The sequence below is a fragment of the Typopeltis vanoorti genome, chromosome 1 (assembly GCF_054136105.1).
Source record: "Typopeltis vanoorti isolate ZY-2024b chromosome 1, IOZ_Tvanoo_1.0, whole genome shotgun sequence".
Classification (NCBI taxonomy): Eukaryota; Metazoa; Arthropoda; class Arachnida; order Uropygi; family Thelyphonidae; genus Typopeltis; species Typopeltis vanoorti.
Genome location: NC_143549.1, coordinates 88,117,274 through 88,132,690, shown reverse-complemented (window position 1 = coordinate 88,132,690; position 15,417 = coordinate 88,117,274). Strand labels below are relative to the sequence as shown.

At 35.3% G+C, this 15,417-nt stretch overlaps 1 protein-coding gene across 5 annotated transcripts in view; it reads right to left on the bottom strand.

The window, feature by feature from the left end:
• LOC150110185 (protein fantom-like) overlaps positions 1-15,417 on the bottom strand; it is a 588,918-nt gene that overhangs the window by 236,304 nt on the left and 337,197 nt on the right. For all 5 annotated transcript variants that reach the window (XR_016548253.1, XR_016548255.1, XR_016548256.1 and 2 more), the window contains exons 21-22: positions 9,159-9,228; positions 979-1,108 (exon numbers count right to left, since the gene is read on the bottom strand). Coding sequence is in view for 2 of the 5 variants with exons in the window: in XM_090391966.1 (XP_090248092.1) it covers positions 979-1,108; positions 9,159-9,228 (200 nt within the window). In the remaining 3 variants the exon portion in view is untranslated. The remainder of the gene's footprint in view (positions 1-978; positions 1,109-9,158; positions 9,229-15,417) is intronic.

Genomic DNA, 15,417 nt, shown 5'->3' with positions numbered 1-15,417 from the left:
AATCAGATACTTCTCATTGGAATGAATGAAATCTCTAATCTCTCTCTGGACATAAGTACATCCGTATTCTCCTCTACCTTCAATCAACTAGGCATCTTCTACTCAAGACACTACTTCTCACACAAACAACACCTAACAGCATGTCAATTCCAAATCTGTTCTACCTTAGAATACTGTTCTCACATATGGAGTGACACACTAAAACCTCTCTAAATATGCCAAATCCCATTCAGAAAAGAATAATATGGTTAACTGATGCTGCCAGTCTCAAAGAGTCATTCCAGTCCTTATCTAACAGACAATGTTTTGCCTTATGCATCTTCTACAGTTATTTTAATGGGCACTGTTCCACTCAACTGGCACCAGCCTGGTTGTCCAAGTGGTTAGTGTATCCACTTTCCAGCCAAGAGGCTGTGGGTTCAAATTCTGCCAAGGGCATGGATGTTTGTGATTGTCCTACTAACTGATTGCCAAATGTACTGCTGTGACCTGTGTCCTGAGCACAGTATGACCCTTGATGTCTTTGCTCCATAAAAAAAAAAAAAAAAAATCAAATTAAAAAAAATCAAATCCACTCAACTGGCACACACCTCATCCACTTTTCCCTCAAGTCTACAGACAAACAAACAAGTCAACATCCATTTACTGTCTAAATCAACAGTGAAGCACAAAACATATCACATCAACACCTTGTCTTCTCTTTCATTTCATTTGCCTCTGTGCTTGGAACAATCTTTCTTACACAGTTTTCTCTAAAGGCTACAACCTTCAGTTGTTTCTTCTTTGTACTTGACCACAAATGGCACTGACATTCTATAGAATGTCAGTACCATTTGTTCTACAACTACAGCTGTTGCTCTACAAAATTGTTCTACAACTTCTTGTGTATGGAGCTGAAAGAAAAAAGTTTTTAAATTAATGTACTTTCTTAAGCATTCACGTTTAGATCAAAATAAATTAAAACTATATTATACTTACCAATGAATTGTTGTTTACCATGATATCTACCATGAGTCTCAGCTAAGATTTCCTTGAAACTAACAGAACAGGCTGCTACAGTTCTATAATCAGTGCCTAATGCTTGGTGCAGTTCAAAAGTTGTTTTGTGCTATCAAAAAACATTAAAATTCATAAGAATTAATATTAAAAATTGTTTAAAAGAAAATAAATTAAACACACACACACACAAAGTTGAAGCATCTGAGTTATTATTCTACTTGGATAATTTCAATATTTTCAATTAAGATATAAGCCTTTTTCATGACAAGTATGAATTCACAGAGGTCTATCATAAATTAATCAAATAATTCACAATATTCATATCTGTGCCATCAAATCTGGTCCATCAGGAATTAATAAAATAACTGTTGAAAATTTAATTTTTTTCATTCTTTAGCACATGCTGTTAGTTAAAAATAGTTCTACAATATTATAAATGGAACAATCTAAGCATTCTCATAATTTAAATACAGTGCTTTGAAAATAAATAAATAACTAAAAATAAGATAAAATGGTTTTTTTTAATGTAAATCTTTATTGAAAATATTAAGAAACTTTAGTAACAAATATTATAAATAACAGTCAAAATTATGTACTGTGTTTTATTTGGAGGAAACAAGTTCAAAGTAAGCTCCATATGTAACTCAGTATGAAAATATACAACCTGTAACTCAACTCCTGTTCAAAATGCTACATTCAGGCAATAACAATCAGGGAAAAAAAGGGAGTAGCAATCGTATTCAACACTAAATATGAGGATAATCTTCTTGAATGACAGGCTTTTGAATACCAAGTAGAGTGATGTGGGCATATATCAGAATGAGGAACTGGACAATGCGATTTATGCTTATTGTCCCACCAAGGAAGAAATAGACGAATTTTATGAGGCATTAGAGGAGGCAGCTGGTTCGATGAAAAAGGAAAAGTTGGTCCTTGATGGAGATCTAAACAGCAGAGTAGGAAATGTGTGGAAAGGCTTATGTGTTCATCATACATGTTGATTAATTTTAACGGTATAGATGAGAACAGAGACTGAGAAGAAAATAACTATTTATTAACTTATTGCTGATATTTTGCTGGTATTCTAACCAGCATCTTCAGAGCACAAAAACAGTTTGTCACAGTATGCAAAACAACAACAATCCGGGATAACAATGGCACTAGTTTGAACAATTGTAACATACAACACAAAGACTAAAGTCCTAATTAGGTGCCATCTACATTGGGAGAAAAAAAAAATGGACAGAGAGAGAAAGCAGGTATTAATCTCCCAAATCTTTGGCAAATTTATACAGCCTAACTTGTTGAGGTTTGGAGTATGTTTCAAGGCTTCTGTTGATTCCAAGAACAATCTCTCTGCCTTATAATGACTTCTGTGCAGCACTTTTGTTTTTTTCCAATTGATCCTGTGTGCAGGGGGGGTATCCAAGGTATGGTCTGCTAGACTTGACTTGCCATAGCAATAGTGCCAGATGTATTTTTTATGTTCATTGAGGCATATGTCCACAGTTCTTCCTGTCTATCCATAATAAGCTTGATCACATGAACAGGGTACTTCATAGACTCAGAGATGTGATAAAGAAGAGATTCTGTCCTTGGGTGAATGAATGGATGAGAGTTTCCAATTAGACATATGGTTTAAATATGGTGCATAGCTGATGTTTATTAAGCATTCTAGATATCTTTACAGATATCTATGTGTGGGATGGTGACAGTTTTGTTGTAGTCTTCTGTGGTAGATAGACAGTGGGGAGGGGATTTCTGGGGAGCATTTAGTATTTTGTCTATCTTATGGGGATTATAGCCACTGACTAAGAAGGTATAACATAAGTGAGTGAGTTCAGCAGTGAGAGCATTGTCATTGGAACAAATAATTCTAGCTCTGTGGGTTAGTGTTTTTAGGATATCATACTGCTGAGATGCATGATGGTGTGATTGTTTGTGTATCTCCCTGTATGTGTGGGTTTTCTATAAACCGAAAAAGATAAGGAACCATCTGGAAGATGTGTGATTAATTTATGCAGGAAGGACAGAGTCGTTAGCTTCCAGCTCCATTGTAAATTGGATTATGGGGTGTTGGTTATTTAAATGTGCTAAGAATGTATCCAATATGCTGGGCTATGTAGCCAAATAGCAAAAACATCATCAACATAGCATAGCCAAAGCACTGGTTTGAGTGTGGCTGTATGAGAGCTAGCTTTTCCAAGTGTTCTATGTGGGAGTTGGTGGGGGGGGGGGGGGGAAGCCCATTGCTGTCCCATCTAATTGTTTTTATATTTTTCCCTTTCCATGTAAAATAGCCTGTATGCATTGCAAATTTAAATAGTTCAAATAATATCAGGGGGGAAAAGTGTGACTTTTCTTAACAGTCTTTGTTATTATCAGTTATTTTCTTATCAAGTCTGTGTTCTCATCCACACCATTAAAATTAATCAACAAGCAGAGTAACGATACAAAATTAATAACGGAAAAATCTCACATACAAAGATTATTTAATAGTATAATTTTCGCCTGTGTGTCACAGGCATCTTCAGTATATATTAAGCTCAAATTAAACAATAACTGACAATTCCAAAAAAAAACGCCACCTAAGTAGCTGGTGTAAGATAACTAAAAAGGTCAATAAATTTCCTAAAAAATAAAATAAAATAAAATAAATAAATTAATTAATTAATACAATAAAAAGTTAGGAAAGATTAGCTGATTTGTAAAGTACCATCTCCCATAAAGGGGATACACATAAGCAATCGGATCTGTTTAAGTTAGGAGAATGAAGCAGAGTTTCACATGTTTCTTTATAAAGGCGTTCCATGAGGAACTGACTTTTGTGAAGAACTCTTGTCTTTCTCCAATGAACCCTATGTCTAGTGAAGATGGTATGTTCTGCAAGTCCAGACTTTTCAGGTTTAAAGTATTCAATATAAGATTGGTGTTCTTCTAATAGAGGCAGATCTTCCCGTTTGTCCGAAATAAGATAATCCACAAGAGCACGGAATCTAGTAGACACCTGGATGATTAAGATGTGGAAGCTTGTCCTGAGGAGAAGTGAGAAAGGTGGAGAGTTTTCTAAACGGTCGAAAGGCAACAAAAATATTCAGTGGTTTTAAAACTTTTGCTATACGTTCACTGATGCCTTGTGTACATACGGGATAGGAATGCATGTTATTATGTCTATCCCCTTTATGGGAGATAGTACTTTACAAATCATACAAATCAGCTAATCTTTCCTAACTTTTTATTGTATTAATTTTTTATTTATTTATTTTTTTTTTTAGGAAATTTATTGACCTTTTTTAGTTATCTTACATCAGCTACTTAGGTGGCATTTTTTTTGGAATTGTCAGTTATTGTTTAATTTGAGCTGAAGATGCCTGTGACACACACATGTGAAAATTATACTATTAAATAATCTTTGTAGGCGAGTTTTTTCCGTTATTAATTTTGTATCGATATGTCTACTCACAGTATACCTCTTTTAAAACTTAACAAGCAGAGTAGGAAACAATTACCAGACATATAGAAATGTTTGGGGGAAATTTGGAGAAAAGTGCAAAGCTAATAATAACAGTAAATGCCTGCTGGATTTCTGTTCATGACTTAGATTACTTATTACTATCACCATGTTCCAACATAAAAATGTGCGCAAATTCACATGGTCTCATTAACTATGTTATAGCTGATAGCAAGTTTTTCCCACTAGTTCAGGACACAAGAATATACAGAGGTTTTGAAATAGGAAGTGGTCCCTACTTAGTTTTGAGCAGGAAAAAAATTGGATTTCATATTGAAAAGTGTGCAAGAAAGTTTTAAAATGAATCAAAGTTGAACGGTTTTCAGAGGTGAATTGTGGACTCAAATACATGAAAAAATGAAAAAGTTTGAAAACAAGAACCATACCTTGGAGATTCCATAGCAAATTGACATTGATTGATTCTGCCACAGAGGCATGTGGTGAAGTTGTCAGTAAGGATATAAAAATCGGTTCCATGAAAATTAATCGAAAAACAGTTAATTGAAACACAATTCATCGAATGAACAATTTGTCAAAAATGCAATTCATCGAAAAAACAATTCACTGAAAATTTTAACTAAAATTTCATTTAAATGATCCAGCCAAAACAGAATTGCTAATATCATTTTGAAACTTTTTTTTGAAATGTTATGATAAAAGTGATCCATTTAGAACAAAAACTGAACCATGCAGGCAGCTTCCTGTACCAACAACTTCTACTAATTCTACTACATACACATCATCTAATACACATACAGGTAGATACATTCACCAGCAGTCACACCACCCACCTCCCAGCAATATGGGATTATAAAAACCCTATATAACAGGCCAAAATTAATCAGTTCAGATAACAATGCCCTAACTACTGAACTTAACCATATCCTTAACATCTTCTCAGCCAATGGCCATAACCCCCCCAAAAAATATTAAAACCAGTTAACCCCCCCAGAGATACTCTAAATCTATCATCGTTCCATATTCTGAGGTATATCCAAAAACCTAACAAAAATCTTTAAAAAAAAACAAAAAAATGACCTCACAACTATTTACAAACCACATAAGAAATTGGCATCTCTTATCTGCACCACCAAAGACTAACCACTTCCCCTAGACATACCTGGAGTATATGAGGTCCCTTGCAGTTGAAAATTGTCCTACTATGGCCAAACAGGCAGGACAGCCAATATCAGAATATCTGAACACAAGAACTACATCCAGTTTCACTAATACAGCAGTCACTCAGGACTTGCTGACCACGTATTGGACACCTACCACAGAATATGCTGGAAGAAGGCCACTTTATTACACTGCAGCAAGTACAAGTATGAAAGATTATTTCTTGAATTAGTCTCAGTTCTGAAAAACTTCTCAAACCTCAACAAATTTGGGTGCATAAAATTGCCCCAAATTTGGGAAGCTTACATTCTAAATCGTCAGCCCAGTGACAAAGACAGCCCAATTTAGCCCACTAGGAGGCACCTTTTAGGACTCTAGGACCAACTTCAGTTGCCGTTCTTCAGCCTCATTTTGCTTAGTGTGAGTTCCTGCATGCACACATCATTGTTTTGTGGCCCCTGAAGATGACAATGTACCATTGCCGAAATATAGGTAGTTATTAAAGTTTTTATAATTAGTAATTTAATTTATGTTGTCATTTCCTAAAAAATTAAAAGTATATCTAACCAACATATGCTTATCTACAAGAATAAGTAATTTTTTTTTCTCTGCAAAAAATTCAGTGCTTGTTATTCTTGAATTGTTACTATCATTAACAATTCCATAGAATAATAGAACAATTTAAATTTATGATCTGAAAAACTCAGTTTTCCTTTAGAAATTCTAATAAGATCCAGTAATGCCTTAAGAATAATAACAGATATTTAGTAATATGGATTATTTAAAGTTATTGCATAGCCAACTGAAAAATACAAAAAAAAATTAACTGGGATATTTCATATGGAAGAACAAAACTATCATCCTTCTCAATAAATCTTTTAAATATTTTCTGTGATTAGATATGAATTTTTTGATATATATATATATATATATATATATATACACAAAATTATTATTAGTAGTAGTATCATTATTATTATGGAAAACATCATCCAAACCAGTTCTCATACTTTCTCTTAAACTCATTCATGTTAGATACATTGCACACAGATTCAACTACCATGGGCGGATGCACCCCCCCCCCTACCTTTGTCCTCTCCTTGCCTTCCACATAATGAAAAATTTCATCAAATAATAATCTATAAGACCCTTTCAGAAGTTTATAGGCCTCTATCATATCACTCCTCTTTTTCCTCTTTATCAGTTTGCAGTCCACATGCTCTTAATCTGTCATCATAATTATTCCACAAATAATCTTGATATCATCTTTTTAAGTCTTCTTTGCACCCTCTACACACTATCTTGATCTCCCTTGTAACACAGAAGACCAAACCTGTGCAGTCCAGATGTAGTCATAACAAAGCCACATTAAGTGGTCAAATTGCCTATTATCCTTGTCAATGTTCATTTTAATATCATAATTATGCTCTAAGTTATATTTACAATTTTTTATGTGATTTTTGAACTTTAACTTTGTATGCACTATAACCTACAACATCCCTAAATTTACCACTTTCTCCAAGCATGATTTCATCAATATTATATGTCAATGTAAAACTTTTAATAACACTGAAATGACAACCATTATAATTTGCCACAGTTCCAGTGTATTCACATTATTCTACAAGTGCTGCATATTAGTACCATTCTTCAACTTATCTTTTCATCTTTAACAAACAATGAAACATCTTCTATCAGATCCTTTTCAGTATCATTAATGTATGTAATGAAAAGCAATAAATCAAGGACTGTTCCATGTGGAACAACACTTGTCACCTAAAATCTGGAGTAGATATCCCCCCCCCCAATCTACCACTTTCTGATGCCTGTCCATCAGTTACTCTCTCTCAAGCAAATCAACAGTTTATATTTCATTCCTACATCCTCTATTTAAGCAACAGTCTAACGTGCAGTACCTTGTCAAATGCCTTAACAAAGTCCAACTGCATTATAATGCAATGATTCTCTTTATCCAAATCATCAGTAACATTATTATAAAATATGAGCAAATTTGCTCAGAAATGTCCTTTAGTAAACCCATGCTATTCTTTGTAAAGTATAGCTTGTCTGCCAACCCATTTCTACATGTTTTTACCAATTTTTCTAAAATCTTCACCACAATTCTACTACTGCATCTCTCTACTACAATGAACTATTACACAGTCTTTCCATTCCTATGGGACTTTTCCTGAGCTGAGTAAACTACAGCACCAGGTGAAGGACCTAACAAGGACAGGTGAATATTCTTTTAGTATATGTGTTACGGACAAAGTGATAAATCCGGTTATTATTAATAATTACCGGTTATCATTAATAACTACTGGTTAAAGTGAATAATTCCTAGAGGAGTCTGGTAAATGTAATAAAAATATGTTTATAGGTTTTATATATAAGTTTTCATTCTCAATAGAAATTATAACCACTTAGGTTAGGCTAGGTTGGGTTAGTTTATAATGAAAAAAAGTAAGGAAAGTACTTCTTTTGCACTCAATGAAATCAGAAATCATTATAAACTAACTACCCTTTATCGGTTGGAAATCATTATAAATTAACGTAACCTTTATTGGTTAGGTTAGTTTAAGTTAGGTTAGGTTAGTTTATAATGAAAAAAGTAAGGAAAGTACTTCTTTTGCACTCAATGAAATCAGAACCTGGATTCCCAAACTCTTGACACTGGAGCAAATGCAGCATCGAGTGGATGTGTGCACAGAATGGAAAGAAAGACTGGAACAAGAAGGCGACAACTTCTTAAAATGCATCATTACAGCAGATGAAGCTTGGTTGTATCACTATGACCCTACAATGAAACAACAAAGCAGTGAATGGAAGTATCCATCTTTGCCTACCCCCAAGAAAGCAAAAACTGTAAAATCGGCTGGTAAAGTTATGACCATAATGTTTTTTGATTACGAAGGCATTGTTTACCAACATGCTGTAGAACCCGGGAATACTGTAAACAGCTCATACTATGCGGATGTTTTACGGACAATGGTATAGCACGTCAAAAGGAAGTGTCCATTGCTGAAGAATGGCTTCTTATTGCACCACGATAATGCAAGGCCACATATTGCTGGTGGTGCAGTGGACGTTTTGCAGAAGAACAACATAGATATCCTACCACACCCTCCATACAGTCCTGATCTTGCACCATGCGATTTTTGGCTGTTTCCTCAGCTCAAGAAACCACTAAGAGGCCGCCATTTCGAAAGCAACAAAGCATGTGTAAAAGCTGCGGAGGCGGTTTTGAAAGAACTCTCAAAATATGGACTTTCACACGTGTTTAAGAAGTGGACGTAACGTTGGGTCAAATGCATCACGTCTCACGATAGTTACTTCGAAAAAGACCATGTAAATGATGACGATTAAAGGTAATCTGTTTTCTGTATAAATATAGTCTTACAGCTTATTGAACAGCCTACGTACAGGTCACTTCTGTAATTTTAACTATCCTAAACTTGGTTTTACCACCAGAATTTTAAAACAATTGAAACACTTCTGAAGGTTAAAAATATGAATACTTAATACTTACTCTATGAAGATAGAAAAGAAAGAAGTCATCAACTTGAAGAATATACTGAGCAGTAGTGTTAAATTCAGGTCTGAAATTATAAATTCATTTCAACTACAATGAAAGTGATAATGTTAATGTACAAATTCTCTAATTCATTCAAAAGTCAATTTTAAATAGATGAATTGTTTGATAATAATAGTTAACTTTCACTATAGCAAATTCACAGGAACCAAAGAAACAGATTATATAGAAGGCCTGCTGTTGTGAATTTTCTTTACCATATTATTTATGCCGATAAGCAAAGGCTGGCTTTTCTATAGTTTGCTACAGTGCATTCCTTGTAATGGTGTCTGCTAGTATAATTCACAATGGTATAATTCTGAAGGTTTAATGAATACATACTGCTTTATGAACAAAATAACTTTAATTAAACTAAAGTAAATCTTCAATGTTTTGACTTCTATATCAAATCAAGGTCATCATTAGGAGCAAAAGAGCATAAGTGGAGAAAGGTAACAAATACAGTAAGTGCATATTTAACACAGAATTAATTAAACTAGAATAAAAAAAGGAACTAGTGTTCAAAAATTACCACAATGCTAAATGGTGGGGGTGCCGTATTCATTTAGAAACCAAATGAGATGATACACATATTTACCAGTGAAGTAAGAGACCTGTTAATTGGTTAACTCAGTTAATGTTTCTTGATAAGCTTCTTACTTGATAATATAAAAGGAGACCTAGGATCCCATAGTCCGTTTGGAGAACTATAAGTCCTCTGACAGAATGAGAAGGATGATGGCTGGGCAAATGAGAGAGATCAAAATTCTTGAAATTTCTTATTATGCCTATTAAATTTGATCTGGAATGCATCCTTAAACTCTCCTTCAAGCTATATCCTGGGGTGACATAGGATTTGGATTTCCTCCAGTAGATTTTTGTGATGTACTTCCAAGGCATGATCATGAGGCCTGATTTGCCAGTGTCAGGTCATAAACAGATAGAAGGAACAGCAATGAATCCTTCAATCTCTTGTATTATTGACAAATACTACATGTAGCATTCTGAGCTAATATAATGACTTATCCTCTTCGTGCCCCAAAGCACACAAAGCAGAGATCCATTTTCCCCAGTTACATCTGTCTGGTGCAATTAATTCTGTTGCTCTTCAGTTTTTCAAACTAGCCATCCTTCTTTCTTTTTCTCTCCATCCTTTCTCCCCATTCCTCAACTGCCCCTTAGGACTGGTTGAGCTCTCCTAATGAGGGATTAAGTATCCTATGACTGTAGCCTCTGTGTTCACGAGGCGGGTTTGCCTGCTTGCGGGATGAAAAAACTCCCTCTAGATTTTTCATCCCGCAAGCAGGAAAAGGAAGGGTATATATGTGGAATTACAAGGCAGGTAATTATGACAAGCTTAGAAGGAAGTTTAAAAAGTTTAAATCTGTGCCGCTACAGGATAAGGATATTAGTAGTACATTAGATAGTTAAGAGTCATCTAGAGGAAGCAATATCAAATTGTATACCTAAGGTAAGGAGGATTAATCGGGTAGGAATTAAATGGATGAATAATATCATTAAGCATGAGCTGCAGAAGAATAAATTGCTGTGGAGGATACATATAAGAAGAAAGAAAACTAGCAAACTCATGAACAGTACGAGGCTCAAGCAAGAAAGGTAACCAGCATGACAAAGGAAGACAAAATCAGATTAAGAGAAGAATCTAGACAAGCAGGCCAAAGGAAATCCCAAAGAGTTCCTTCATTACATGGAAAGTAAGAGGAAGAATGACTATGGAGGATTAACCTTAATGAATGATGATGGTTGTGAGATGACAGAAGCAGAAAAAATAGTTCAGTTACTGAGTGACCACTTTGCAAGGGTTACTGATCCAAGTGAGGTTACTGATTTAACATATTATTATTATTATTATTACGTAACACCTCCAGGGAGTCCAAAGACTCATCGAGGGTGGGCACCTACTCTACAACTCTTCATCTACACCAACCACAACTACAATCATCATCTACACCAACCGCAACTACCATCATCATCTACATCAACGGCATCTACTGCTGACCACCACCACCACTAGTATTTTCACAGCCAATCACAAACATCCATGCCCACGGCAGGATTCGAATCCACAGCCTTTTGGCTGGAGAGCAGATATGCTAACTAACGGCCAACCAGGCCAGCTATATGTGACAGACACTAATATGGGAACAGAAGTGGATGAAATGAAGGTTATTAGGATATTGCAGAAACTGAATATAAATACAGATATGGGATAAGATGGGATATCAGCTTGAGTTCTGCAAGAATGTGCACGAGAACTGGTATAGAGTAACAGCTGAGTTGGATAAAGGAAATGGCCTACATGATGATTCTGTTAGATTTTGCAAAGGCATTCATTCGACAGAATACCGCGTGGAACTTAGTTACGCAAATTAGAACAAATGAAGATGGATATGACGCTAGTTATGCAGATAAGAGGATGACTGCTGGACAGATGTTAAAAAGTGGTATATAGAGGGGCAATAATCAAGACAAAAACAGGTGACTACTACTGGTGGGCCACAAGATTCAGTGCTGGGGTCATTGCTGTTTAATTTGTACATAAATGATATGGGAAATAACCTGAAAGGAAATATTCAGTTGTTTGCTGACGATGTAAAATTAGGTAGAGTAATAGTTAATCAAGGCAATGTGGAGGCATGTAGGATGATTTAAATAAGCTATGGGCAAAAGATAATGAGTATCAGTTTAATGTGGAGAAATGTAAAGTTTTTGCATTTTGGAATATATAGATTATAAGCTGTGTATCATATTGATGCCACTGTACTCCAGGAAATAGATGAAGAGATTTAGACATGGTGGTAGACAGAGTGAAAGTTTAGAGGAAATATTACTAAGTTTGCTAAGGTAGCCCATAAGATTACATGGCTATTTAAGAACATATTAATATGTAGAGATAAGGAAGTTATTCCTCTTTATAAGGCCTCAATATGCCCACATTTGGATTAATGTGCTCAAGTCTGGTCCCTTTGGGTTTCTTGTGGATGAGGAAGCAGTGGAGAGGATTCAGAGGCGAGTGACCAAGATGGTGAGTGGTTTGTGGAATGTTCCCGATGAGGAATAGATTGAGGGTGTTGGATTACAGAAATTGGTTGAAAGGAGAAAAGGTGGATATGATCGAAACATTTGAGTTGCTTAAAGGGATTTATAATAAATAGGATTGATGCAGGGGAAATGTTTCAGCACTCGGCTAGAGAGAGACCAGAACAAGGACTAGAGTTTTCTTGGAGAGTTGTGAATGAGTGGAATGGGTTGCCAGAGTCAGTTGTGAGGGCTTTGTCTGTTAATTTGTTCAAGGAGAGGTAAGATAGATTGTCTGGATAGATTGGGTCTCCCATGATGAGTCCTTGGACTCCATGAAGGTGCCTGTACAATAATAATAAATAAATAATATTCGATATATCATCGGTCAGCCAACTTGTATCATTGTAACACGAAAGGGCATATAACTGAGAATGGATGAATGGCAATCAATCGATCAATCAATGGAAAAAGGGAGCTAATATCTACTGTATATTTAGATGAAGGGATAATTAAGAAAAGGGGTCTAGGGTGTTCAGAGAATGATGCAGTTTATCAGGTTTTCTGGTGGTAGGTGAATGACTGTGGCTGGTTAGTTCATTACTGAGAACGAATAATTCAGTTTGCATCACAGCTTGATTTGTGAAGTTTGCAAAAGACAGACAGTTTGAATTATTTATACCTTTAAGGTAGATGGTCTCACTATTTGGATAGCTCAAATGTAGGAAATCAACTTTCAGAGATAAATAATCAAATAAGTTCAAGCGGTCACTTTAATTAAGAGAGTGGTAAATGAAGCAGATGAAAGTAACAAAGTGAAACAAAGAAATATTAAGCAACAGCAGATCACAGTGGGGAATTAAAGGTTAGTAACCTTGGGCACAGAATGTCAGAGAAATGCACACAATCCTCCATTCTTATAGGAGAAATTATGAAGAATATATTCTGGTAAGGCTGCTTAGATGTTGATTACCACTCATATTGATGTTTGGTGAACAAGATACATATCTAGATAACAATTACTAACTTTATTTGGCTAATAAATTGTTAAACCAATATAGGTATTATTTCTGGGAAAATTCCCATGTTACTGCTCTTAAAAACTATCATAAATTTAGTTTAATCCTTTATCCAAGTGTAAGCAAACAAAGTTTGCACCTAAAAGTATCTTCAGGACAGTGAGACAACTCGTGGTAAAGGTGAACCATCTCCTTGCAGACATGTATAATGCTATGCATTAAGGGAAGGGCCACTAGCCAGACCGGTTTCAACCTTTATTGAATGTTCAAGTACAGGTCAAACTCCAAAAACTCAGCGTTGGCTCTACCCTATGGCAGGCTCACCCCACCACTGAGCAGTGCCGCTCATTTGCTCATAGGTCATCTGAGGGGTAACATGGGAGCCACACCCAGAGGTGGTGATACTAAGGTGGAAGCAATGGAGAAGTCATATTTACCTATACGAGGTGCCTCACCTTATTATTAACTTTCTCTGGATTTAGAGAAAGAGGAGAGTTTTTATCCACTTGGTTAGACTATAATCTTCTTTTTATTGTGCTATCTTCTATCGAAGGTCAGTGACCATCTTGGCGAACAAACTTGTGCTAATCTGAGCAGTTGTGCACTGCTCTTTCCTGTCCACGTCTTGATGTTGTCAAACCATGATATTCTTTTTCTTCCTCTAGTTCCTTTGCCACCAATTCTTCCTATCAAAATAGTTTGTAGAAGTTGGTATTTGCTGTTTCTCATGATGTGGCCAAGATATGATGTTCTTCGTTTCTTGATTATTTGTACAAGATGTTTAGCTTTGCCAATGGATTTTAAGACATCTTCATTGGTAATTTTTTCTGTCCATGATATCTTTAGCATTCTTCTGTATAGCCACATCTCAAAGGCTTCAATTTTCTTGATGGTTGTCGCCTTCAATGTCCATGTTTCAACTCCATAGAGCAGAATAGACCACACGTAGCATTTCAGCATTCGGCATCTGACTTCCGTCTTTAGGTCTTTATTGCAGAATAGTGTTCTAATTTTCATGAAGGACTGCCGTGCAACTTCAATCCTTGTCTTTATATCTATTTCTGGATCCCACCATTCATTAAGCCAGCAACCAAGATATTTATATCTTGACACTTGATCAATATTTTTCCCATTGAGTGTCAGTTTCATTGATGATGCTGGATGTTTGCTGATGATCATGTATTTTGTCTTGTTGATGTTTATATTTATTCCCATTCTTTGGCTTTCTATGTATACTCTGTCAATGAGTTTTTGGAGATCCATAATATTATCTGCAATCAGCACGGTGTCATCTGCATATCGAAGGTTGTTAACAATCTTTCCATTTATTGTGATTCCCTCTGAACATTCTTCCAATGCTTTTTTAAAGATTACCTCTGCATATATGTTGAACAGGAGTGGTGAGAGCACACATCCTTGTCTCACTCCTCTTTTGATGTTAATATCACTGGTGGTAATGTTGTCTAATTGAACGGTAGCTGACTGATTCCAATACAGATTTTTTATTAGTCTTATGTCTTGTTTGTCTAGCCTTATTTGTTGAAGGACTTCTATTAAGTTAGTGTGTCTGACTTTGTCGAATGCTTTTTCAAAATCTATGAAACACATAAAGACAGATTTCTGTTTTTCTATGCATTTTTGTATCAATATTTGGGTACAGAAAAGGGCCTCTCTAGTACCAAAACCATTCCGAAAGCCGAATTGTGTTTCACTTAGAGTTTCTTCACTTTTTCTATAAATACGATTCTGAATTACTTTCAAAAATATTTTTAATGTTTGGCTCATTAGACTAATAAGTCGGAAGTCACCACAGGAATTTGCTTTGGGTTTCTTTGGGACAGTGATAAATGTAGATTTGAGCCAATCTGATGGAAATTCATCACTTTCATATATTTTATTAAATAGTTTTTCAAGAAGTCTGATGTTATCTGGTTCTATTAATTTTAAAAATTCTGTTTGCACACCACCATCTGGTCCACTGGCTTTTCCTGTTTTACTTGTTCGTATAGCATTCTCTATTTCCCATTTCATGATTGTTGGTCCTTGAATGTTATCTTTTATATTTACAGGCTTCTGTCTAGTATCATTGAAAAGTTCTGTTACATATTTTATCCAAATCTGTGCTTTATTCTCTTCTTCTAGAACCATTTTTCCATTTT